Here is a 25,577-nt window from a genome sequence, read left to right as displayed (position 1 = left end):
CGAATTAAGGCTTCGGCCCTGGCGCCGGCGCCTGGGTTGTCTCGGTGTACCTCACTCAGCTCGCTCAGGCACACCGGTCCAGGTCAGGGATGGATAGTATGAGCTGATACTGTGCACACACTCATTACCTCCTCGAGTCCCGACCTTGCCTTGCCTTAGTCTCGAGATAAGGTGCTGATAGTGTCGGTCTTGCTGCGACGCGATGCTACAGCACGAGGCCGAACCATTTTGGCGGCCGCCTGTACCCCCCGTCCTGCCGATCCCGTCAGACCGGCATGTCTGCCAAGGCACGGCAAGGTATGGTATGGTAGAATGCGTGCGACAAGCATGCACTTAACGCGCCCGACCGGGAGATAGACAGCGTCCCTGCATCAGAGTCAGCCTGCATAGTACCTACTTAAGGCTTGGGAACATTTTCAGCTTGGCGCAAGTCGCAATAGCCTGTTTAGCCAGTCGGTAACTGCCTAGAGACACTGTGCTCCTGGTGCGTTTTCAGCTGGGATCGAGTGCGGATAGCCTTTCCTCGTACCAAGGGAAGTCATACCCGTCTGTCCGTTGTCGTCGGGTGATCAGCGGCGCAACCGCCGTCGGACGTCGAAAAGCAACTACCCGCTTCGCCGCACGGAACGGTGCATATCCTTCTGGACGACAACCTTTACCTCAATCCGAAAGCCCCCGCGACTACTCTATTCCAACTCCTAATAAAGATTTCCTTAGTCGAAGGGACGATTGCAAAGGAAATAATGTAGGGAAGCATCCGACTGATATCAAAGTCTAGTTTTCCCAAACGCCTACACGAGTTCGATTCTTCAACAACCACAAGAAAGGCATCTGTCATATCTTGTGCAACGGTCGGGTCGCTCTCCTGGTCAAGCAAGGTAGCATCGATCGTCCTTGGCATGCCTCGCACACGGCGACACTGTGTATGACAAGAGGGATTGAGGGCAGCATCCGTAGTACGAGCCCAGCCCAGAAGGAGGCTAGTCCCAGATATCATCGCCAGTGAGGGAACAGGCAGATATAGGGCAACTAAGGTAACCAACAAGCAGCCTAAGGTAGGTAACACCCAGCTACTGCGCGTCATCACGGGCAGGATTGATGCGCGCGCGCGAGCAGACTCTAAAACCCCCAGCCCCAGGCCAAACAAGGTGACTTGGTGCGCTGGTTGGTACGGGTCCTGCTGCAGAGGGATAACCACCAAGCTAACTAAGGTAGAGCGTTTTCCGAAGGTGTGGTTACACAAAGTTTCCCGGTCGCTAACATAGCTAGACAAACATAGTAAACCTAGCACAAGCACGCACGCACTTCTTCCCGTCGAGCTAGACTGATAAAGCATGAATGGACGGCACTTTGGGCTTGCTGGGATTTTCGTAGGCTAGGTCGTTAACTGCATAGTAGCCATGAAGTAGCTACAGTATGCAAATGTCACAATCTCGCATCTCCCCCTACCGACCTATGTACCTACAACTGTACGTATTTATATATGTATGTCTGTATCAATTAACCCAAACCCATCACCCGGGCCGCTGTACATGTGCAAGGCACATGTCTTGCCTTGCCTTGCCTTGCCTTGCCTTGCCTCTGCCTTACATCACGCACTTACACGCGCCGACACCACGCACCACGCACCTACGCGAGACCCAACTATATCGAGGGCGGAGAAGGCTTCTGTGTAACCCGACCAAGCGGCGGCCCAAGCCCAGGGCCAGGATGTTCTTGGATCTACCTTGGGGACTGTTCCTCCTACCGACTTGGTGCATCTATTTAAGCTTAATACCCACGCCCTGCGAGCCAAATGGCTGGATCGCCGCCGCAAGGTAAATGAATTTTAAACCCGGCTAACTAACTAACCTAGGAGGGGGCTGCTGCTGCACCCTCCCGAACCATGGGATGTCATGGATGGGGGCCTGGCTGAGGCACCGCCCACTCTATGGGCTCGGCTGGTTCATTAGGCATGGATGGAACCAAAGCAATGCGAGACATTCCTGGGCCACGCCTTTGCCGTTCAGCCTCACAACCGTCTAAATCGGTTCCGTCCCGGCGGTTTGGGTCGTGACTGACTAACATAAAGACGTCACCTCCTTACCGGTCTCATCATCGTGATCACTATATCAAAGTTAGGAATGGATTTGTTAAGGTTGCTCAGTCACTTTCACTACCAAGGCAAGAACTCAAGGTAAACGCGATATTCTTTGTTTCCATTCCTAGTTCCTTGTGCTACATTCTCAAACAAAAACAAAAAAAACGCGGTCATCCGACGCCCGATGCGTCTGTGTACGGTGATGATAACATGCCCAGGCGGCAAAAGAAAGCGTCATCGCAATCGTATGTCGTCTCTTTTGACTCTGTGCAAGTTGATTTTCCCCTAATGGAATAACGTCGTCCTGGCCACCTATCCTCAAGCGTTCATTCCCTGTTCATCATATGTTGCCAAGTTTAGGCTGCGAGCCCCATTCTCTGAGTCAGATCTTCTTGAAAGAAACATGCCGCTTCAGAACCGTCCAAGCAGAAGTCATTCAGCCGGAGCGCCGCCTGAGCCGACCCTTCCAGTTACATTTGGGGATGCTCGTCTTACGATCTTCCATGCTTGGCCTTCGCGATGACATGTAATGACAAGGGGAAGAATGCTAAGACAGTGGACGAAAGGAGAGAGAAGCGACCAAATGTAGAACGAGTCGGGTATGCCTGAGAGCCTTCCCCCCCCCCACCATGCAAATGACAAAAAACCGTATCACCAACCAACCAACTTCCTCATAAACCGTAGCACAAGGCGAAAATGCAGACCTCCCCAAACCGATGCCTTTATGCAGTATGCGACGTCAAATGGGGAAGGTGAATCATCAAAGAGGAGAAGGAAAAGGAAAGTCCACGCGGAGGGAAAAGTCCCGCTGGTCAACACGTGTACATCAACATGACGACTGCATCAGCCAGGCCATGCCGAAGAAATATCAACAGGAGAACCGTGAAGCCGTCCACATTGCCGTACCATAACGGGAGGTTTTTGTTCGCCCATTGTCTAGAGATTGCCGAAAGACGAGACGGGATGCCATGATATGGACAAGGACAGCCTAATCCCGTGAACAAGGGAAATCATATATAATACAGCCGAGCGAAAAAAGCATATGTTTTCCTCCTAACAGGCCTCGTTTTCCTGATTGTTCTCCGAGGCTGTCAACACAGGCGACCCGACCATTTGCCCCTAGTGACTGGGCTGACCGCCATTGTCTGTTCGACGCTTGTCAGTCACAGGTGCAAAGGGCAAAGGGCCTCCATGCGTTTACTGACGTTGGCTGTACATCTGCTGGTTAGGCTGACCATAGGGCGACGCAGGTTGGTAGTTCGGATGCATGTAGTTGGCTCCGTACTCGGGAAGAGGCTGTCCGGAGCCGGGCGGCGCAGGGTACTGAGTCTGTTGCTGATACGCAATCGGGGGCAGCTGGACAGGACGAGAGCCAGGGTAGCTTGTCGGAGGCTGGTCAGGGCCGGGCTGGCCGTCAGGGCCGCCATTCTGGGCTGCAGCGGCTGCAGCCTGTCGTTGGCGCTCCTCTTCAGCCTTGCGTTGAGCCTCTTCCTCCTTCTTGCGAGCCTTCCACTCCTTACGGATCTCCTTGAATTCTATAAAGCGCATAATGTTAGCCGAATCCTGATTTGCTGGTTTTGGCCGTCCCAGCGAACTGGTTCGCCCTTGTTGACTAGTTCCGGAATTGCGCCAGACCCAACCAAACTCCCAACACCACCAGGAAGCGGGCGACCGCCGCCGCATTTGGCTAGTAAAAGCTCAGTACTGCGACGATTTACCCGGAAAGCGCAACTGTCAGGATGAAAGGCCCGCGCATTGATAGGAAACTAAGCTAGTAGGTAAATTGGGACTCATGCATACCTTCGGGAGTTCGCTTCTGTCCGTGCGACTGCATTGTGACGTGTGCATTCAAGTGGTTGAGAGTGCCATAAGCCTTCTCACATCCATTCCATCCGCACTTGTACATGCGCTCAATTTCCTCATAACGTCTTCGGGGTCTCTTGTGCTGCTGCGCACCAGGGATTGGGACGAACGAATAAACCTATAATCATGTTAGCCATTGCGAAATCATGTCACTGCGCAAGAAGAAAGCTAGCGCAAAGGCCCAATTGCACGAGGAAGACACCTTTCGTGACGCAGCGCCCACTAGTGTTAACTCGTCGAAGGAGTCGCGGGCTGTGGATTTGAGCGCGCTCCAAGTGCCTTCCCCATTACATTCAGGTCTTTTCGCCGCTTCGCGAGATCAACCTACCTGATTAGGTCGCGCTTGAGGCGCTGCAGAAGTGGGCGTCTGGGGGAAGACGTGATGCCCAGGTGTCAATGGAGGTCCCTGCTGGTGTCCATAGCCTGTCCAATCCGGGCGCGGCTGCGCGTACAGCCCACCGCTGCCAGGGTGCTGATAGCCGTGCGACATGTCTTGAGGAGGCGGCGCGTAAGGAGAGTATTGCCCGTGAGGATAAGTCGGGCTCGGCGCTGCTATTGAAGGATCTATAGGTACATCGCTGTCAGACTTGACCTGGTGGGGATGTTGATGGTTTCGTCCATCGTGCAAAGGCATGGACGGACTTGTGGGTGTTTGCGCCATACCGCCACTGCTACCGTTGTGGTTGCTAGTTGGGTGGTATGATCGCTGAATATGCTCTGGGAAGGAGCTTGACCGCGCAGAAGGCGGATACACGCCGTACTCGGACGTGGGAGTGGCCGAGGTGGAGTAGTTGCTGGATCGCACTTCCTGCTGGTTCGCGTATTGCGCAGCAGACGCGTGATCTACAGACGAGGCCTCAGAACGGGTGTCGCCGAAGTTGCTTGGGTACGGCGATGGCAAACCTGACTGCGAGTACTCGGCAGCACTGCGTTCCATAAGGTAACTGAGAGACGACAGAAGCGTACTTTGTAAGGTCGCTTCTGAGCCGGGGGTTCCAAGCTGGGTTGAGAAGCTGGAACGGTGTAGTGGTGGGAGATTCTGGTCTCAACGAAGGCGCGTGGTGATGCTGCTGCGTTGGGAAACCAAAAGCACACTACAGCTCAGTGACTGAGGAACGTGCGACGATGAAGAAGGCAGGAGATAATAGAGATCTCTCAAGAGCCGACTTCGAGTTCAGCGCAGGTTTGGTTGGCGGCGGTTTTTCTCTCGAGGTACTAAGAGAATAGAGTTGTACCTGGGACGAGAGGGCGGCTGTGATGGTGTATATGTTGGCGGCAGAAGATAGCGCAAGACCGGGTTGGTTGACCGCGGGCTTGGGTCGAGTTAAAAGGTATCGTCCCAAAGCACAAGCCACCTCAGGCTGAAAGAGGGATCGATGGCGTGGCAAGGATCAGCCGAACTTCTTCTTAGATCACAGAAGCCAGAGTAGGCCCAGTGAAGAGTGGTCGATACTGGTGGGGATGGGTTGGAAGCAGGAGAGACTAAAATAGTGCAGGCCCGGACAGTGAGGGCTGGGCTTCTGGGTGGATGCTCTCGCTGCAGTTGTGCCTCTCAGACCAGACCGACAATGACGGCTAGCGCACGACTCAAGCTACCAGGGGGTGGGAATTCTTCAGTAGCGGAACCGCAGTGATGTAAGTTTATTCCCTTCAGGGCCCTAAACTGACTCTGCTCTCTCGCTTTCACCTTCTGGGACCCTAGATTGACTCGCAGTGGGGTACCGTCGAATGGAAGGTTTCTGACGAGCAGAAATCCGGCCTAGTGTGGGAGGGACCTGATTTTATATCGGGACACTAGGATCAAGAAGAAATTGATGGGGTAAAATTGTGTGCCAGGCGCCCAATGTAGTAGAGGAGGGGCTGATTTGCAGTGCTGGGAAGTGGAGCAGGCAATGGAAGGCTGAGCAATCCCAGTAGAAAAGACACACAAATCGTCGCCGCCTGTACGCGAGCGAGCTTGCTTGTACTGTAGGTAGTACCCGTGCCTCTTTCTCTGTCCGTTTCTCTTCCCTTCTCTCTCAAAGGGCCCGGAAACGCTGACACTGGCAATGCGATTTTGACTTTTTGGAATCGCAGGACCACTCGGATGACGCGATCTCGTAAGTCTGTTCTCGGGCAAGCAGGCGACTTGGTCGAGCCTCCGGAAAAGGATATCTAAACTCTCCGCCAGAGAGGTGGGTGGTCTGTCTGCTCGGCTCCTCGAACGACGAACGAGCCTAGGGTGCCCGAGTAATGTCAGGTCTCAAGTGGCCAATGCTCCTGTGGATGCGACCCTGTACAAGAGGCATGCGCAGGTGGGCTATTCAGCTTAATTCCGGAGAACAGCGGTGATTATTCACCCGCCCCGATGGACTGACTACACGAGTACACACGGCCGCAAGATTTGCCTGCCAAGAAGGAAATTGCTTGCCGATGGAATCCCTGTCGAAACCGGGGTTTCCTACTGACTCGTGGCCCGAGGCGAAATAGCGAGCAGGCACGAGTTGGGAGGAATTATGAATGAGGAGGGAGATATGTAAGTGATCGAGGACCCAGGAAATGGGATGGTATGGCACCTGAGAATGGTACGGTACCGTGCTGTACTGTATGCTACTCCAGAGTGACGCGACTGTTGTGGGTGGTGTGCAGAGGAAGAGAAGAGGGTCCCTCTTTTGCGCGCCGGGGTGGACTTGATGCGAGGAGGTTGAAGGAGAAGGGGCAAGGGTGGGTTCGTGCTAAGGGGCTTTGGGGGGGGATTTGCTTGGTGTCGGCAACGGAGCCTGGTCCTTGACGTTCAGTTGCCAACCTTGTCACTTTGCAGGAGAAGGGACCTGGTCCCTGTCGATATTTCTTCAGAGTGGATGTCGCGCTTCTGGCCAGGGTAATGGTGGCCGTGGTGGGTTGTGTCGTGTACTGCGTACAAGTACCTCTCTGGTCCAAGTGGTCTAGCGGCAAGAGAACGCCGGGCCTTGGTAGACTGAGGGCGGCGGCGGCGGCGCGTGGGTTGAGGTGGGCAGCGAATCCAAGTGGGTAGAAGCGCCGGGCACCAAAGCCTACGGTGTGCGCTACAATCTCTGCTGCGCGTGCGGGCAGAGTCGTAGCGTGAGATGGGATGGAGATGGGGGAGGGGAGATTTGGGACACCACGCCGAACAAATCCGGGATACTGAATTCCGCTGCTGGGAAGTTTAAAATCGGAAAGATGACTGATTGCTGTGTGGCGGGCCACGAGTCGAGGTGCCACACACGCACACGCAGACGCACGCGAGGGATGGAGGGAACAAGGTCGAAAACGTCAAGAAATGCTGACGTCGAAGGGTGACACGGGTGACAAAGTACCAGGTTACTGTGTGTGGTGGAATGGGTTTTTTTGGTCAAGCGTTGGTAATAAGGGAAGGTAGGTGTCGAGTAGTGTACCCTTTGGGCGGGTCGAGACTGGCAGTCGAGAGATAGGTAGAGAGAGGAACAGAGGGAGAGAAAAGACTACTGCTGCTGAAAAATCCGGGCAGACTTTGGCAGGCAAGCAAAAATAATGCTGGTGGCGGGGGATTTGCGTGAGTGAATGAACGAGAAAAAAAGTTATGGTGGTCGTGAATACCTCCCTGCTGCAGTTGATAGGTACCGAGTGGAGGCAGGCAAAGCAGGGCAACCAGGCAGGCAGGCAGGCAGTTACTCGGCCTTGGGTACCTGAGGTTGACGAGGTTGACGAGGTGGACGAGGTGGACGAGGTGGGTGGTCAAAGGTCGCGACTTCGCTTGCGGACCTGGTTCACACTGTGTGGGCACTGCATACGATCTGCGGCCTTTTCCACACTAACCCAATCAGCAAATAGATGATGGTGGGCGGATTGACTGACTGAACTGGGAGAATGAGAATGTGGCTGGGCCCACCCTTGGACGACCCAGATGCACTGATGCACTGATGCGCAGATGAGCCAGGGTTGAATGGCGAATGATACTGTCAGTGGCCCTCGCTCGGTGTTGGCTGCCGGGGTAGCTTGCTCTCTTTCTTTTTCGCGTGCTGTTGCTCCTCCTGACAGTGCTACCTTACTCTGGTATTTCCTTGCGACGAGAGCGACTCAAGCAAGGACCAGCTTGACTAGGTTCCTTGTCTCCTTGTCCTTCTTTGGCTTCTCCTCCTCCGACCGGCCGGATGGGCACACGGTGTTTGTTCACGTGTCTGTCCCACAGGGTCAGGTCCGAGAGTGGAGGGCACAATGGATGGAGCCTCTCTTTCTCTCGCAACGAGGGAAATAATAAGAGGTGAGAGGTGGGGAGGGAGGTGGGGAGTTTCGCATCAAGCTGCCGACTTTTCCACCCACAGCCAGTCAGAGGGCGTTCAAAGGTCCAATGTCGCAGTTGATTGGGAATGTCGCGTCGGCCAGATTCCGCACACGCCGCCAAGCTGCTTACCAAATGGGGGGGGCTCTCTGTTCTGTTTGCACACGAGGGTCAAGATAGGCCTCGCCTTTGTTTGTCTGGGTTCCGAGATCCTCTTGGTGCCTTCTGCTCAAATCAAGAGAAGACGCCGAGGATTCCAACTCTAGGTCTTGGAGTCTGGAACACACTCCAGCTCAATCCAGTTGGCTCCAATTCAATTGGCACTTCACCGTGTTGGATCAATACGTTGGGTTATCACTTTACTGAGAGCATCCGACCAGCCAGTCGGTGGCCTACCAGGGGTCTGCCTGGTCTGGTCTGGGTTACCAGTACCAGGTCGCGTGCAGAAGAGGAATTGAGTTGCGGACGGGGCTAGACCGGCGCAGTCGACCTGACTCGAGCGGGCCCAGATGAGTAGGATGGGGCCGGAAATCGGAATGCGCTCTACCCAGGCTCTTCGGCTTCTCGAAGACCAATAATGCGACTCCTCGAGTCACGATCGGTCGATGCTCAGGGTCTCGGGGTCTCCCAATCCTCCTTGCGACGTACGAGAAACCGATGGTGGTTTTCGTGTTCCTTCCCTGGGTCGCTCGAGCGGGACGCAAGGTTGACGGGGTTGACGGAGTTGCCGTACACTGTGTCCCTGCCGTGAGATGTTCAAATGGGTCTCAAATCAAGATATTCTCCGCCTGCAATACGTCGTGCGACGAGGTCGTGTATTCTGGCACCTCCCGCTTCCCGACCAAGCTCGAGCCCGCCTCGCCGTTGGGGGTTGGACTGGACTTGCGGCCGTTCGTGACGCGAAACCAAGATTGGCGGGATCAATCTAGAGTACTTGTCGTTCTAGGGGCTACCGGCCGCGTGCGGTGCGTGTGGCACTGCAACAGAGGATCTCGGGGTTCGACGCCGTCACAAGTTTAAAATCTCCCGCAGACAGCGATCTTCGCTCCCGTAGCTGGTGAAGGGTGGTTGGGGCCAAACTGTGGTCTAAACGCCAGCCGGGGGCTATTAGCGATTGACACCTAGACGCCTTTTAGACTCGCTCTTGGGGCTTATAATGCTAGGGTGCTGTAGTGCAGTGTGCTCGAGCATGTCATGTCAAGGTATAGTATTCTGGCATGGTATGGTGTATTGTAGTGTATGTTTGTACAGTGGAGTCAGATACTTGGAAGACTTGGAGGACTTGGAAGGCCACTTGCGTGTGAGTGAATCAGGAAAGGACGAACGGGATCTAGTGCAACTTCCTCTCACACCCAAGACATGCTCATGTGCGTACATTCAGCACAGTCAGGTAAGTAGTCGCTTCTATCGTTGAAGAAGAATAAGAAGAAGAAGGAATGCATGCATCCTGGTCTGGGCCCTCCTCGCATCTGGCCCTCTGCTCAAACTCAATTTGGCAGCAGTTCAAGACCACATGTTGTCTTGGGGAAGTGGCGACAAGCGGATGAAGGGCCTGCTCAACACCAACACCACAACAGATTGGAGCACACGAACCACATGAGAGAACACAAAACCTTAAACTCACCACTCTCAGAGAATCCAAGCACACGGAAAAGGACCCAGGGTCTCGGTCCGGGGCCGGGAAATGGCACTGATTTGCAGCAGGCAGGATCGACGAGCCCGGGATGTAGTTCGTAATGATATCTTTGAGGCCGCGATCTGGATGGGAAAGACGGGACTTGGCAATAAGTAAGATACCGACATGCAAGTGTAGGTAGCCAGATCGAGGAAGGTCCCAAAGGTTGTTGCCTCTTTTTTGTTTGGTCATGCACACAGCGAAGTCTCTCATAACATCGATCACGGATCTGCAGAGTGGTCGTAATTACCCTGTACTACGCTAGGTAGAAATGGCAGTCAATTGATGTGCGATTGAATACCCCCCCCCGGCCGCGACTTCTCGGGTTGCAAAATTGCCAGTGCCTTCCCATTTCTTCCCCCTCCCCCCTGGATGAGGCATCCACTGTCGGGCCCGGATCAAGTGCCAGGTCCGGAATTGCAGCTGCCGTTGTGCCTAGACATACCAGGTATTTCCCTACCTTGTCATCAGGCCAATCTCGTGAATTCTCAGTATGCCGCTGCAGCCGCCCACCGCTCAATTTCTGTCTCGAGCGCAGCATCAAACGAGGTACGAATAACCTCAGACCTATTCTCGCGCTATCCTGCCGGTACTTGCGTTGCTTAGAAGGGCGTGCGTCGACTTTGCCAATCGACTGTGTTACCCCGGGCGTGGTTGACCAAACGCTCCTCCCGCTAAGACTGCTAAATGACCTGTCAAAGGCAGTTAGGCGTCGACAGATCTCTTTGGCGTCCCGAATCTCTGGATCGACTAAAAAAGCGTGAAATGCCTTGGAGGGGCACAGTGCCATTAATTAGCTAGCCTCGTCTATCTTGGTGCGATGCTTGCGCTTTCGTTGGTTACCAGCAATTTGAAAGCGTATATTGACGACATCCTAATCATTCATAAGGAAACCTAGCAACGCAAAGCTGATGAGGCTCGTGCTTGGTGCCTCGGTGGCCTTCTGAAAGATATCTTCTGGTGTGTGTGCGCCCGTCATAGGTGACGGTGCATTGTCGTGCAGTCATTTCACAACCACCTGGTGCCCGACTTACTAGAGCTCCTGAAAGCCTGCCTGTAGGTGTCCAATCCCGTCTACTTTGATCAATGCCGACGGCATGAGACCAATCAATATGGGAAGGACATGGCTGCCGAAAGCAGCGTGATCTGGGAGACCTGCATGACGGACAAGAATCGGTATGTTTGGCGAATCGACAGCAGGCGTTCTCAAGGGGCAATATTCCCGAACCCTAATAGCGGGTGTCGGAAACCGCCTGAGGGTCGCCCGAGCACCTTTGTTACAACACCTCCCCTCTGCAGCAATCATTGCTGTCTGTCGGGCAAAAAGCTCCATCACTGTTCAGACAGTACGAAAACAACCACGTGTTGAAGAGGGTTGTGTATCACGAGTCTGTGCAACCTAGACCAGCTTGATGGCTCACGTGGAGTCTCCACCGAGCTGCACCCTTTCCATGTACTGTGGTATCTCCAGTCCTGAAGGGGGCTTTGGGTTAGTGGCTGAAGTTGGTGTAACAATCCACATCTCGACACCTCGATATCCGTCAGAGAGCGGCGTGCTGGTGCTCATGGTTACACACACGACAGGCCATTCTGCTGCATATCGAGCTGCACCTCGCTGCCGCAGGTGTTGACTCGATGCGAAGAACATCACGTGTCCGAAAGTAAGCTGAAATAATGAATCATTGTCAAGAACAATGATGAACCGATGACTGGCGCGGATGGGATGCGATAAGTCATGGTGGCACCGCGCATCCGAAGCAAGTGATTCAGCATGCGGTGTGAATGAGACGGGATGGTGGAGGTGTGCTTGATGATTGATCGGATCCCTTCCCACCTGCAGGGAGCTTCCATCATAATTCACAACCCAAAGTCTTTGCGTGCATACGTACGGAGCCTACATACGAGTACGCACGCACAAAAAGCCTGTTCCTCTCTCTCTTCACCTCCTCCGCCGCCACACTCCGTTCCAGGAAGAGGACTCTCCCTGAATTGCAATACTCCCTTGTGCTGGGTCATTGCGACCCTGGTGAGTATGGGGCCCTGAACCCCATGACTTCAGAGCCGATGGCGACATGATTTCGTAGCCAATCTCGGTCTATCCCCCGAGCTTTACACCATTGGAGCCAGTCGCCTAGCCTGGGCTGTGATTGCCAGGAACATCAGGGTGACATTCAGAATCTACTTGAAGCTTTGCGGCCGAGCAATCCCCTATCCCATCCCGCGACAATAAGAGACTTTTCCATATTTAGCATTTCAGGGCCACCGTGCCGGCCCTATGCTTGCCATTTGCTCACAGGCCCGCAGCATTTACAAACAACAAGGGGATTATACATGGAATGAAACTTTTGGGGTTGCAAAAAAGTCTATCACAATCATCTTGCTTGCGACTTTCCTTGGCAGGCAAAAAGGAGCGAAGGTGCTGGACGCCACGCAACAGGGAACCTGCTACATTGGTGGCTGTCGCTGGTTGACCGACAGACGCGGAACAGGCTGGCGTTCTAGAGCGCGCTGATAGGCTGCCGAAAGCAGACGTCTGACGACAGAATAGGAATGGTCTTGCAGACCGTCCAGGTGGTGGGGAGAGCGCAGGCCTAAGACAGTGGTTCCTGACTACTGTCAGAAGAGCACGGCCGGCGCTCTCTTCCCCTCCATGGACGCCAGCGGACTTCAAGCCGCCTTTTCGCTTGATTTGAGCCAGATAACGACTCTGACAAGTACCTGTCATATACGCGCCCATTCTGGTCAATGAACGTTATCAGCCTCCCGTCATTCATCTCGCCACAGGTTGCCATTCAATGAGGATCCATGGATGAGATCATGGAACCAGCCGAGCGCCTGGTCGAGCAAATTTGCAAGGAATTCGCGGTATTGCAGGGGTTCGCGACTTGGCCGTGTGGCCGTGCGGAAGAAAGCACTGTCTACCCAGCGGTACATTCTCAGACCACGGTTTGCAGAGACATGCAGAACTTATGTAACATCCAAGGCATTTGCTACCTGGCTGCTGGGATGGCTACCCACTTTCTCGACTGTCCTACCACTTTATGCAGGCTGGCTCTCGCTGATACTCCCCAGTTGATAGGGTGATAAGACACGAGGGGGCCGTAACTGAGTATGTAATCGAAATGAGGAATATTGCGGTGAGCAGACAAAGGCAATCCAAACCCGCGTCAGCCGACCCCATGCCTGCTCATGTGAGCCGAAAAAAAGAGAATGCGGACATGGACAACCGACGGTAACAGGTGAGAAAGTTCTGGGATACAAAGCTGAACACAGGTGCAATGCCATCCGCGAAAGCCGAGATACCGCGTTTACATTGGAGTCCTTTTGAAGAGACACAGCACCTTGTTGCGAGCTGCCGTCATCAAAGCCAATGGCAACTCGGTTCGGCTGACACCGTGATTGACTCGCTAGAATAGAGTATCAATTTTCAGCTTGAGGGTCCTGAACAAGAACAGCGTCGTATTCAGCAGTCCTTCAGGTGAGTCGGACTTCTCAGTCTGCACTACTGCACAGGGAAATAGGCACACGGGGTCAACCTGGAAAGGCCACCAAGGAGGGCAGACTGACTGGCAGGGTCTTTTCGTTGCCTGTCCCAGGACCAAGGTCGGCTAAGCTTCATGAGGCAAGCCGCTGCATGCTGTAGCGAGTTACCAGAATGGCCCATCTGTTCTCACACGCATGTTTTGATGTTGCATCGCGTCCCGCCCAGAGACGGCCCAACACACGCAGCAGTCGTCTCCAACTTCTCATCCATCCCACCAATCCATTTGACAGTCGCAGGCTCGATCTCTGCCCCGCATGACGAGAAGGCGCGCTCAGAGAGCCCAAGCCAAATCTGCCTAGCTTCTTCCACTGTGGTGGTACCGAACATGTGTGGCACTTCACTTGAAAGGCTCAACACGCGGAAAGATCCTGAGTAGGACCTAAGACAGCCTACCCGGCCGGGGCTGAGGTCACCAACAAGTCAACACCTTCTCTTTCAATAGGCTTCAGGAATCAGTCCCTACAGCACGTCTACCCTGATTTTACGATTGCAGTCAATTACGACCACAACATCAAGTCGCAGGCGCTGAACTTCACGTGACGCATGTCTCTTCTGCCAGAAAAATCGGTTTCCATTTTTTTCATGTAAATTGTAACCGTCGCGCACTGTATCCGTAATTCAATCAATCGGAGTTCGAATACGCATGGCTATTGATTTCAATGACTCGTGTTGGGGTAGGAAAGCGAGTCGACGGCACAGATCCGGAAACAGGCATCCTATCGCATCAAACTATCGATTGATTAAACACGCACGGAAAGCTGAATCGTTTCCTACAGTTTCCACACTGTTGCACGACTCGTTTTCTCTGGGTTCCTCAACTGCGAATCTGCAAACATGAACAATCGCCACGCAGGAAAACTGGTCAATCGGGGAGAACCCCTTGCCACAGATACGCCGCGGAGATCGCCGGGACAAATACCGATGCAAATGGGCGCGTTAAGTAAGTCACCGGAGTTCCTCCACGAGGAATGATAAAACATGACAAAGCCAATATGTACCCTGCGGCTTCGAGACTTCCGATGGACCCAGTCATTTATGCCCTGTATTCGGCATACCGGCCGGAGACTGGCCGACCAAAGCCCCGCGGAAAGCCGACGGGCAAGCGAATCTGGTCCACATATGCTCGGCTGTCTTGAAAACGATGACCAAGTCAATTACACATGGCATTCATCACGAATTGCAGCATGTTCTCGTACACAATCGCAGCGAGCTCGACGACGTTACCATGAATGTGGATGTGTTACTGTTCGGCCTCGATCAGAGGAAGGGTCTCGGTCTCTATCGCCTGCATGAGCATCTGGCCAGCTTGATCGCTGCTGACTACACAGGTTGCCGCATTGGCTCCAAGCCTATGTCTCCACGCGTGTCGGCGAGCTAAAGTGAGACATAGCTACACAGTACAGGCATTCCTTGTACGCGGACTTAGCGGAGTCGACAAGCGTCGCAGTTACTCCGACCGATCTGTTGACGGCGTCTTGTACTTTTGCGATGAATTACCATCTTTGGTAAGGCCGTTATGGATTCCTGAGCCCCATTAGCAGTGGATCAAGGAGGAGCAACGACGGTGGTCATCAGCATATCGCCGCCTCTTCTCAAGGTACGATCTCGGCCTTGGGCGGGTCTATTGCGGGACACGTTCCCGGCCTTCCTCTACCACGAATTGTTCGACCTCGGGTATGAGCATCGTGGGTGCTGTAGTCGGGCGATTATCCCGACACCCGCTCAGCCGCTCAGCCGTGCACATTATCTCGTGCTTGCGTGTATGGGTGGTGTGCGACAAGAGTGACTGGTGAAAAGCTGCCAGTGTAGCAAGGGGATACAGCTGTCTCAACGGTGCGCCTCTGAGGCTACAAACGGCGGTCCTTTCAACAGTTTCTTAGAAGGGTTGAGGCTCTGAGTCTAGTATTGCCCTACTGATAGTACAGACTTGGTCCAAGCGGCCATCGTCGCTCGATATACCGTCTACCGCAGACTCGCGTAGGCTAAACAAGCCGCAGCTCGCGTCACACAGCTTGGTCTCACCGCCGTTAGATCTGTTAGATCTGGGGATCTTCAAGCTCTACCAAAAAGCCTGTTTATTTCCATATGACATGACTAGTGGGGCGGCTAGGGGTCTGTCTAGCTTTTTGGTCGTGAAAGAGGCCGAGTCAGCCTAGCTGCCATTTGTCTCGGGGAAGAACATGAGAACGGTTAGCCTCACTCAGGATTCCAGACCTGCGATATTCAAACCATGCGCCGCATGTGATTATGAGCTTTTTCAAAGTTACTCTTATCTAGATACGTAAGCGTTGGCATGGCATGTGGATCATTTCATGAAGGGTCAATAATTGACCTTTCTCTGTTGCAGCAACTCAGACACGCAGATGCTCATGCGTGGTTCGCATAGCTCGTGGCCGAACTGCTTGCTGTTCCTGTTTTGGCTCCCGCAATCGTTAGACGAACCGTGTTAGGCCTAGAGTAGAGCCCACACGCAGAGCAAAAGACGCTAATCTGACTATCTCCAATGCTACTCGACTACGCCGTATGTAAGGAGCAATGGAGGTGCCACCAAACCATGCCTCCGCGGACCCCTGAGGGCAATCTGAGACTGATCTTGAGGTTTACCAGTTTTACACTGGCTTGGGTGGGCACTGCGTGATAGAGATCGGCACATGTTCGACGTTTTGATGATGTCCACTGGATTTGCATGTAGTTGCAGCATCATCAATATCCGTTTCTACCACATCCGGCAAACGAGGCCAATGTGGTGGTAGTTCGAAAGTCCTCCGGATGGGTCTCCGGCGCAAGTTTTCACACTGCTCAAAGGATAACTTATGCTCTCAAGCATCGAAGTACAGCATCTGATAGGCACGCCTCATTCGAGAGGCTGGATGTCAGACTCATACGCGAAGCGCAGACATGTGGCTTCTCGGCATCCAAGTTCGCAAGATCCGATGCAAGCTAGAGACATTCTCAAGGTCCACTTGGTGCTTGTATAGCACGAACACCATACAAACAGCTTGCTAATACACACTGCTAGCCTGCTCACTAGCTCATTATGCTCGTCCCCAGGCTCCTCCGCGAGATCTCGATAGGTGGTAGAGCAAGCTTCCCACTGCTGTGCGTTCTGCATAGTACACTTGCGCCATCCCACACTCAGTGTCCGTCGCTCGGGGGTTAAGTGACAGGTCGCTTTGATCTCCTCCCAACAAGATGGCGCCAGGGACTTTTACAGCAGGCATTCCGTCTGCCTGGCCGCCGGGACTGTGGGAGAAGAGGCTAATCCTCGGCAGTCTGTAGAGCAAAGCAGAGGGAAGGGTTACCTAATTTGTCCGTGAACTTGAAGCGAAGCCAGCCACATCTCCACGACTCCTAATTTCACCTAATGTGCTCTGAAGTCAGCCAACCTGGGTCTAGGAGTGAAACCTCAGCCCAAATCCACCCGCCCGTGGTGGGAGAGTGCGAAGGGGTGAAAGGGGGGCGCCCTGTGGAGCAATCCAGCGGCAAAAGCAAATAAAACATACATATTCCCACGCGTATGTGATACCTCTTTCGGGGGGCCTAATTTTGCGGCGTGCAGCAGCACCCTGATATTCGTCATACGGAGAATTCCATACTTCTCTTGTACGCAGACGACACACACTGTCCCAGACTGTCCCAGAATCAAGTGCCCACTGCATACTGTACAGCAGTGCATAGACACTGCATGAGAATGTCTATCCAAGAAAGCGGACTGATCTCCTCCTCATGCCTATCCCAGCTTATTTCCAGCGCCATGTACGTCATCAGGATTCGGGTGGTTGGTGGATAGCAGTCTCCTGGTCTCCTGTCTCAGTCCCTTTTCTTCCTTGCGCGGGCATTATCCGGCGGGCAGAAGTGCGGACGCGGGAAACGGAGATGCAAAGGGGTCCTGTGCTCGCTGTGCTGCCCCGTGTGCAGGTAGACGACCGAGACAGGAAGGCGAACTGTTCCTGCAAGATCCAGCCCATCCCGTGCTGCCTGTGTCTGTTTCTAGATGTTGACGGGTGAGAGGCGAGCGGCAGCCGAAAGGACGGGCGCGGGAAAAGCAATGTGAGTAGTGTGGGAGCCTCTCGAGGGGAGCCCTTCCGGAACATGTAGAACAGAAGATCGGCGAAGCCATCTAGAGAATAGACGCATGGCTACGCATGTCTCTGATCGCCCAACTTCGATTCGCGAGCAAGAGCCTGCCCGCCCAGAGCACAAGACCGCTGCTCGTCTGCATCATAAACGTACGATTAACTCTCTTGTCTCTGTAGACGAGGCATGCATGTCTCATATTTAGCATGGCTGTCGACAGCTTCGGATCCGAAGAAGGCTTCGTCTCATGCACAAGAGCTCGCCCGCCACCCCTTCTAGGCGTGGTGTTTGCACCCTTTGGAACATTCTGTCCTGCGCTGTAAATATGCCTCGACTTGCTTCTAGACTACTGGGTTGCCTATCACATACTTGAACCAGCTTTCAGCCCTGCCGTTATTACGCCACAAGCACCTACGTGATGGCCAAGTGTCTAATCTAGCTGGCGTCCAAACTGTTGAAACCGCAGTAGCCAGCTGCAGTAAGTATGTCTGACGGACAGCCAGTCCGTCCGGGGGGGTTGTTGAGACCTTGCCCGTTCAGCTCTAAGCTATCGATCAAATTGGCTCGAACTATTTGGACTATGCCTTCCTGATTTGTGCCTTTGCGCGAAACCATCGTCACCTGCAGTAATGACAACTCTCCACTACTATGCAGTCTGCGTGCCTGTCGCTCTCTCTAAGCTCTTTCCGGTGTGCTGAAACCGCCGGCTGTGATATGATTTCCCTGCGCACCAAAAGCTGGGAAGAAAAGTGATAGATCGAAGGCTCATTTATGTTGTTTATGAACAGGAAGAATTTGGCGTGTGCACAACAGCACACTAGTGCACCAGGGCTGGCAACATTCAACAGCCACGGCGTTTAACAAGCAGTGCTCACATTTGTTCTTCCCTCTTGTTGTCTAGGCCCTGACGACCTGAGCAGCCATCACCTCTCGGCAATCTTGAGTGGCGAAGGCTTGCCTTGACCGGCTCGTTGCCAGTCCAGCCACTGACACGTGGATCCCGCGGGCCTACGACGGCAGCGTTGACGATGGCGTTTTGTCCGGTGTTGTAACGCACGTGGTCAAGCGTTCCATCATTGTGATCGAGAAGGCGGTAATGGAAAGCGGTCGGTGGCGAGCTTCGTGTCTTCTTGCCTTGACAACCCGAGAAATTGTAGGAAGTGTAAGTCAGATCACAAATTGATTTACTCCCGTGATCTTTATGCTGCTCGATGCTGGAACGATCGAGATATCGTGAGATATCTTGGACCTGGTGTCATCAGGGCAATAGCATGACCTCATCACATACCGGGCAGCGTTGGAGCTGATGGTGGCTGTTACGTCGTAAAATCATTCGCGGGCTAAAGTCAAGTAAAAGTGAATGAAATGGCAGTGCAAACAAGTTTGTATATGAAATTTAGCTTGATTATGAGTTCAACAGCCACGACTAGCATGCCTAATGTCTGTAAGATACGCTTGATGAGGAAAGGTAAATAGACCGCGGATCATCACTGAAACAATCATTGGAACATGGAGTTAAACAAACGTCTCAAATTAAGCTATTGATGGTATACCTTGTCAAAGCACAAGTCTATGTGAATGAGCATAGAGCCCGAGGGGCTCTTCGGTCAAATCAAGGACAGACTGGTGATACAATCGTCGGCAGACGACGCTCTCACGGAGACCAGACCCAAATCAGACGAAAAGCTGCTGTAATGTAAGCACAGAGGCAATGTGAATGTTCACCCTTTCTCAGCAGACCACCTCCGTCCGACTGATTGAATTACCTCTCCAAACGGGGTAAGCCCATGGAGAACTAACCCCTGCCTGACCAAGAAGCTGATGCAATTTGGTGACAAGATGAATGTCCTATGATCCTGCAGTCTTTCTGCAATATGATCCCGCCTCTGACTCGGAAGTCGACGCAGTGAATATAATGCCAAACCGTTGACTATAACACATGTTTTGACACTGGGGTGGTGTCTTGCAAAGCAGATGAATACCAGCGTCTAAAGATCCCCATCCTTTCTACAGTGAACGCCTCGATGGTGCCAACTCGAAATGCCTTCCTGGCAAATTTTATGCGATACGAAAGAAGTACAAGAAAACGAAGAATGTCGACAGCCTTACCAACGGCGGTTGTTCAGTGGCAGGGCGTTGGCGCCTCCTATAACAGGGTTAGACAAAGCATGATAGAGGCCTGATAGCTAGCAGAACTCACCTCTATAGCCGCCTCCGCGACCGCGGTAACCACCACCACCAAAGCGACCATGACCGCCACCGCCGCTATATCGAACCATCTCGGCAAGTCTCGGGTCAATTTGCTGCTTGGCTTCCTGAAGGACATTGACAAGATCCCGGGCCTGCTTCGAGTCTGCGATGAATAAATTAGTACGGAGTTCAAACGCCATTGGGGAATGATAGAAGCTCACTGTCAGTAGTGAAGAAGGTGATGGCAGTTCCCTTGGCGCCAGCACGACCAGTACGACCGATACGATGGATATAATCCTCAGAGTTGTTCGGGTAGTCATAGTTGAGCACATGAGTAATATTGCGCACATCTTGATAAGGAAAAGGTTAGCAGTCGAAAAAATTATAGGTATAGCAACGTCCCAGCATGAACTAATAGCTGGATAGCTCTAATTATGTTCAATGCTTTCACGGTACTCTCTCCTTGGCAGACGGGCTGTCACATTGCGGAAATATTGCCGGTGGGAGATCCAATACTCCGGGTCCTGGGCCTTGGGGAATCTTGGAGACAGCTTGATCAAGTTCAAGAAATGCCAGCTCTACGCTTGTACCACGGAAGTGAAGCAGGTACAAGAGCAGAAGCACACGAGTGTAGCACAGTCAGTGAGTCTGCTACACCACGAACCCAAGACTCCACACAGAGGAGACCAACCAGACACGAGGTCAGGCAAATTCGCGCAATCAAGAAAGCCCCTATACACCAGAGTAAAGCACAGCTCATAAAGATGCTGGAAGCTGCTAAAGGGGGATTGGGGAGGGGAGGTGATGATACATACCGATACCACGGGAGGCTACATCAGTAGCAACCATGATGGGGCTCTTTCCTGTCTTGAACTGATCTAAGACCCAGTCACGCTCGTTCTGCTGCTTATCGCCGTGGATGGCTGCGATTAGGTTAGCAACGTTGTACTGAGGGCGGAAGTTGACTTATAGGTGCTTACAAAGTGCGGGCCAGCCGTCCTGACGCAGGAAGCGAGTGATCTCGTCAGCAACACGCTTTGTACCAGTGAAGATGAGGATCTTGTTGGCCTTATCGTCCATGATCTTCTCCATGTGTTTGATCATTCGCTCGCGCTTCTCTCCCTCGGAAACAACCTCGACTATCTGGGTGATACGATGGTTCGCGGACAGATCCATAGATCCGATGTTCACCTGGATGAAATCGTTGAGGAAATCGGAGGCAAGATTGCGCACCTCCTTGGGCCATGTTGCGGACCACATGAGGGTCTGTCGGTCGGGTCGGATCTGCCCGATGATCTTGCGGATTTGGGGCTCGAAACCCATGTCCAACATCCTGTCGGCTTCGTCGAGAACAAGGTAGGTGACACGGCGAAGGTTAGTCTTGCCGGCCTCAAGCATGTCAATGAGACGACCAGGGGTGGCAATGCAGACTTCTACACCGCGAGACAGGTCACGAATCTGAGGGCCCTTGGGGACACCTCCGTAGACACAAGTATTGCGAATGCGAGAAGACTTTCCAAACTTGGTAATCTCCTGTTGAATCTGAACGGCCAACTCTCGAGTCGGGGCAAGAACAAGGACAATGGGGCCATCACCAGGAGCCAGGAGCGGCTGAGCGTTGATGTGGACAATAGCAGGCAGACAGTAGGTGAGCGTCTTTCCGGAACCGGTCTCGGCAATACCAACAACGTCGCGTCCAGAAAGAGCCATGGGCCAACCCTGAGATTGAATGGCGGTAGGGGCAGGGAATCCCTGGGCCTTCACCTCGTCCATGACATATCGGGGGAAACCAGCCTCGTCGAATGTCTCGACAGGCTTGGGGACATTTGAACCGGCAATGGTGATAGCATGGTCGCGTCGGAATTTGTCGACTTCGGCCTGAGAGCGGGTAGCAACCTTGGCATCCTCCTTGTAGAATGACTTCTCGAACTTTGGGAGCTCATCGAGGTCTAAAGTAGAATGTAAGCATCGCAGTAACGGCAGTCAAATACAGCAAATACACTTACTCCAATTCTGGGTTTGCAAGCCGGATCCTAGGGCAGACATGCGATCGCCTCCACCGCCGCCGCCGTAGCCGCCTCCGAAACCACCACCGTTGGAATAGCCGTTCGAGCCACTGTAAAGCAGGAGAGATTAGTAGATGCTCCGTATGATGTTTGTGAGATGATTTGTTCAGAAGTCGATAGATATACGACGAGTGCATGCCCCGCGAGACACCCGTTATAGGTGGCGAGACAGGCCTTGAGGCACCAGTAGCGAAACTATCGTCGCAATTGAATTTAGGACAAAGAAAACATACCCATTCGAGTAGCCACCACGATCGCGATCACCATATCCGCCGCCATAGCCACCGCCGCGGCCACCGCCGCCGCGCGATCCGTAACCTCCGCCGTAAGACATGCTGAGGTTGCTGTTGTGGGAGATTGGTGATGGGAGAGGACCAAGTGCCGATAAGGAGCTGTGAAGCGATCTGTATCGCCGGATTAAGAAAGTGACCTGTTAACAGATCGAAACCAGCGGGAGACCCGAAATCGACTCTGTCACTGCGAAGGAGCGTGAGTGAGAATCCAGGACAAGAAGACCTGGGTGGAGGATAAGTGATGGAGAGGGAAATGGTTGTTTGTTGTTCGGAGGGAAACTTGCTTGGATGGGGGAAGGCACTACTTTCTCTCTTTTCAGGGATTTCCTTAGGGCCGCCTTGGGCAAAAATATTTTTTTTCTGCGTTTGCAGACCGAAGGAGCGACGGGCAACTGCGCTCGGACCACCCGGTCTGGCCAACCAGAGGACCCAGTTTTGACGCTTGTGGCGGACACTCTACGAAACTTAGCTGCTGACATAATACACGTCCAGGCATTTTTCCTTTGATCACGGTATTGAACCAGCCTTCTATGTCCCTTACAGGCAAGAGCCTCTTTTATGTGAAGCCGAAAATCTAAGTTCTTGACAGTATAGGATATTTCTTTTAACAATCTCTTCAATAAAAACATAATCTTCTAATTCGCTTCAACAACACATAGAATTGCTAGTCCACACACCCAGTCATACAGCAGTGCTGCTTTGAAAGCCCGAAAGGCCTGTCACGGTTTCAGGTTTGCCTCGACCCGCTGTCCAAAGCCCCTTTCTGTCTAAGCTCACAGCCGCACAAGTTGATCCATGTTGGTCAAGTCCAATACTATATTCCATACTATAACTGTATTGATATGCTCCAGTGATAATCTATTTCCCACCCGTCTATGTTGAATAAATGAAGCTCTGCGAAATATGCTTGTAAAGTTGATCATTTATCCCGACCACTATCAACTGGATGGGTACATCTCCCAGAATTTTATCTCCATCTTCATAATATCAGTAAAAGGAAAGAAGTGTTAGTTTATTGATTGGTGCTTACCTTGGTTGCATGTATGAAGATCTTTACCAACTCTTCTATTCTGCTCGGAGACTGCAGAACAGCGTGTCTCTCTAATAGTTCTGTTGCCTTCGTTAGCCGCGATCCCTCTTCTCCAGTCTTTCTCCCCACGACACTTACCTGAGCCAGTCTTCACTGCTTGTACATAGTCATCGGCGACGTAGTTCTCGATCCATGTCCAGTAGCGATTTGTCTCGCCCCGTACAGACCTCTCGTCCGCATGAAGTTGCCTCGCCACGACGCCGTAACCGAGTAGACATGGCGCCAAAGCCAACTGTAACCCGATCCAGTCCTCGGACATGCCGATATCGAGCACGTATCGCGTGTATGCCGTGCAGGCCATGTTTTCTTCAACATTCACCATCTCCTCTTTCGAAACACCAAAGCCCTCGCAATACTTGATATGCAATCCCATCTCGGTGTTGATGTGGGTGACTATGCTCGCAGCCTAGACTTGTCAGGGACGAAGGTTGGACACGACACGAATGAGCCACTTACACCAGCGATGTCGCGCATGTTTTTGGACTTATAAGCAGCTAGTGCGTTTGCCCTGGCAAAGTGAATCTATATCACTGTCAGTATCCATTCTCCTCTTTGAACAGTGTTATGGGCTTACAAGATACAAATAGTCCTGCATCAGATATCCTTTGAATGATTCAAGTGGCAACGTTCCGTTGCCCATTGCGAGGACAAACGGATGATTTACAAAGAGATCCCAGGTAGGGGCGACATCCGGTCGTTCTAGAAGGTATTCTATAAATCGACCCCTGGTAGTGAATTAGCAGCGGCACAGGACACAAATATCTCCCGTGGATCTTACGGTGAGAAGGGCAATGTGTAAGTAGAGTGGAAGTGATTTAGCGGTCCATTCCCTTTTCCCAGCCCAGGCGCGGTTCTGATGGCCACTTCAACGTATCTGCAAGCAGCCTTCACGGCACTTGGAACATCCAGTCCCTTTGCGAGGTTAGAAGCAATGGCGGCTGTAATTAGGGAGTCAGTGACGTTTCTTCAATACATCACCGGGACACATGATGTATCACTCACACGCTAGCGAGCATCCGGTGCCATGCGTGTTCTTTGAGTCCTGGAATTCGGTCTGTATCCGTATGGCGCGTCCCTCGCCATACAGTATATCAACGACAATCTCCCGCTCGGCATCCGTCTTAGCAATGGTATGGTCTCTGCGGAACGGCGCATGGCCGCCTTTCACAAGGGCCCATTGCGAACCAAGGCTCTGCACTGTCTTTGCTATCACCTCTAGGTCCGCTACGGTTTCGAGCGGCATATCTCCATGACCGGCATCGGCAAGCAGAAGTCGCGCCTCCGGGATATTGGGCGTCACCAGCGTGGCCTGCGGGAGAATATGTGTCCGCAACTCCCGTAGAGCTTCAGAAGGTAGGAGCTTTGCGCCTGTGGTTGCGACCATCACCTGATACGATATGAGACATGCAAGAGAGGAACATAGGTAGGCTAAGAGATCTGAGCTTACCGGGTCAATCACAACGTTCCTCACATTGCGCTCCTCGAGCACTTTCGCTACTAATGCTATTGTCGACGCCGATGCCAGCATGCCTTTGAAAGGTGTGTTAGAGAGTCAGAGTCCAAATACAAAGGTGTCAACATAATTCCAACTCACCCGTCTTAAGCACGTCCACACCTATATCGTCAAAGCACGCATCGATCTGCTTCTTCAGAAACTCCGGCGGCACTTGATGGATGTCAAACACACCCGTTGTGTTCTGTGCCGTCAAGGCCGTTGTGGCCGTCATCGCATAGCAGCCATGAGCAGCAATGACTTTCTGATCAGCCTCTAGACCCCTGAATTCATGAGACCATGTCAGTGAGACCATAAAGGGAGATCCTTCTACCGAAAAGCAGTGGGAAGTTTGTCTTTGGTAATAGGCAACTTACGCTCCACCGGAGCTGTCTGAACCAGCTATGACCAGTACTTTCCCACTGACCATGATTACGGCGTTCAAGATTGATTCTCACACCTTGGTGTGCAAGAACGAGCGATATAGCTGTCGAGTCTGCTACGAAAGCTACAGCTTCATCATGGTGGGGGCGGGGCTTGTCATTTTTAATGTGTGCTAGTGTCACATAGTCCCTGCCTAGGTACTCAATTGCAGAACTTCTTTTTCACATAGCTCAGAGCTCTCCAAATCACGTAATCGCCCAGTCGGCCCTATCTCCATCGCCTAGAATCATACGTTTGAAGGGCCTCTCACTGTAAAAACACGATTAGCTCTAGGACTATTCACTTGGTAAAAGGTAATGAGTGGTAAGAATTGTCAATGAGGATAGAGCACGTATAGATACGATTTGTGCGGCTTGTTACGGCTTTTCAATCACATCTGCAACTTCTTTTGGACGGCTTCCGTTAAGTCAATGTAAATTGAGATAAAAACTTAGACAAAACCACAACTCCGTGCCAAATCCCCCATGTTTCCCTGACCCCATCATCTCTGATACCATATGATACA

General features: G+C 52.6%; 3 protein-coding genes across 3 annotated transcripts; all 3 read right to left on the bottom strand.

Moving 5' to 3' along the window:
* Positions 1–3,277: 3,277 nt before the first annotated feature.
* Positions 3,278–3,914, bottom strand: UCRPA7_3862 (putative transcriptional regulator protein; the record flags this gene model as incomplete). The annotated part of the gene is made up of 2 exons (XM_007916427.1): positions 3,278–3,615; positions 3,881–3,914. The coding sequence occupies 2 exons, from the start codon at positions 3,912–3,914 to the stop codon at positions 3,278–3,280; spliced, it is 372 nt and encodes a 123-aa protein (XP_007914618.1).
* A 15,688-nt stretch (positions 3,915–19,602) lies between these two features.
* UCRPA7_3861 (putative atp-dependent rna helicase dbp-2 protein) lies at positions 19,603–22,087 on the bottom strand (the record flags this gene model as incomplete). The annotated part of the gene is made up of 7 exons (XM_007916404.1): positions 19,603–19,643; positions 19,698–19,850; positions 19,909–20,037; positions 20,503–20,610; positions 20,668–21,636; positions 21,694–21,803; positions 21,987–22,087. The coding sequence occupies 7 exons, from the start codon at positions 22,085–22,087 to the stop codon at positions 19,603–19,605; spliced, it is 1,611 nt and encodes a 536-aa protein (XP_007914595.1).
* A 971-nt stretch (positions 22,088–23,058) lies between these two features.
* UCRPA7_3860 (putative phosphomethylpyrimidine kinase protein) lies at positions 23,059–25,058 on the bottom strand (the record flags this gene model as incomplete). Its single annotated transcript, XM_007916440.1, has 9 exons — positions 23,059–23,156; positions 23,215–23,542; positions 23,593–23,658; positions 23,711–23,861; positions 23,915–24,074; positions 24,139–24,523; positions 24,584–24,666; positions 24,731–24,912; positions 25,006–25,058. 9 exons carry the CDS (start codon positions 25,056–25,058, stop codon positions 23,059–23,061), a joined length of 1,506 nt encoding a protein of 501 aa, XP_007914631.1.
* Positions 25,059–25,577: the final 519 nt, after the last annotated feature.

The sequence above is a fragment of the Phaeoacremonium minimum genome (genome assembly GCF_000392275.1).
Source record: "Phaeoacremonium minimum UCRPA7 unplaced genomic scaffold PA7_03_scaffold_292, whole genome shotgun sequence".
NCBI classification, from domain to species: Eukaryota; Fungi; Ascomycota; class Sordariomycetes; order Togniniales; family Togniniaceae; genus Phaeoacremonium; species Phaeoacremonium minimum.
This window is presented reverse-complemented; position numbering and strand designations above follow the sequence as displayed.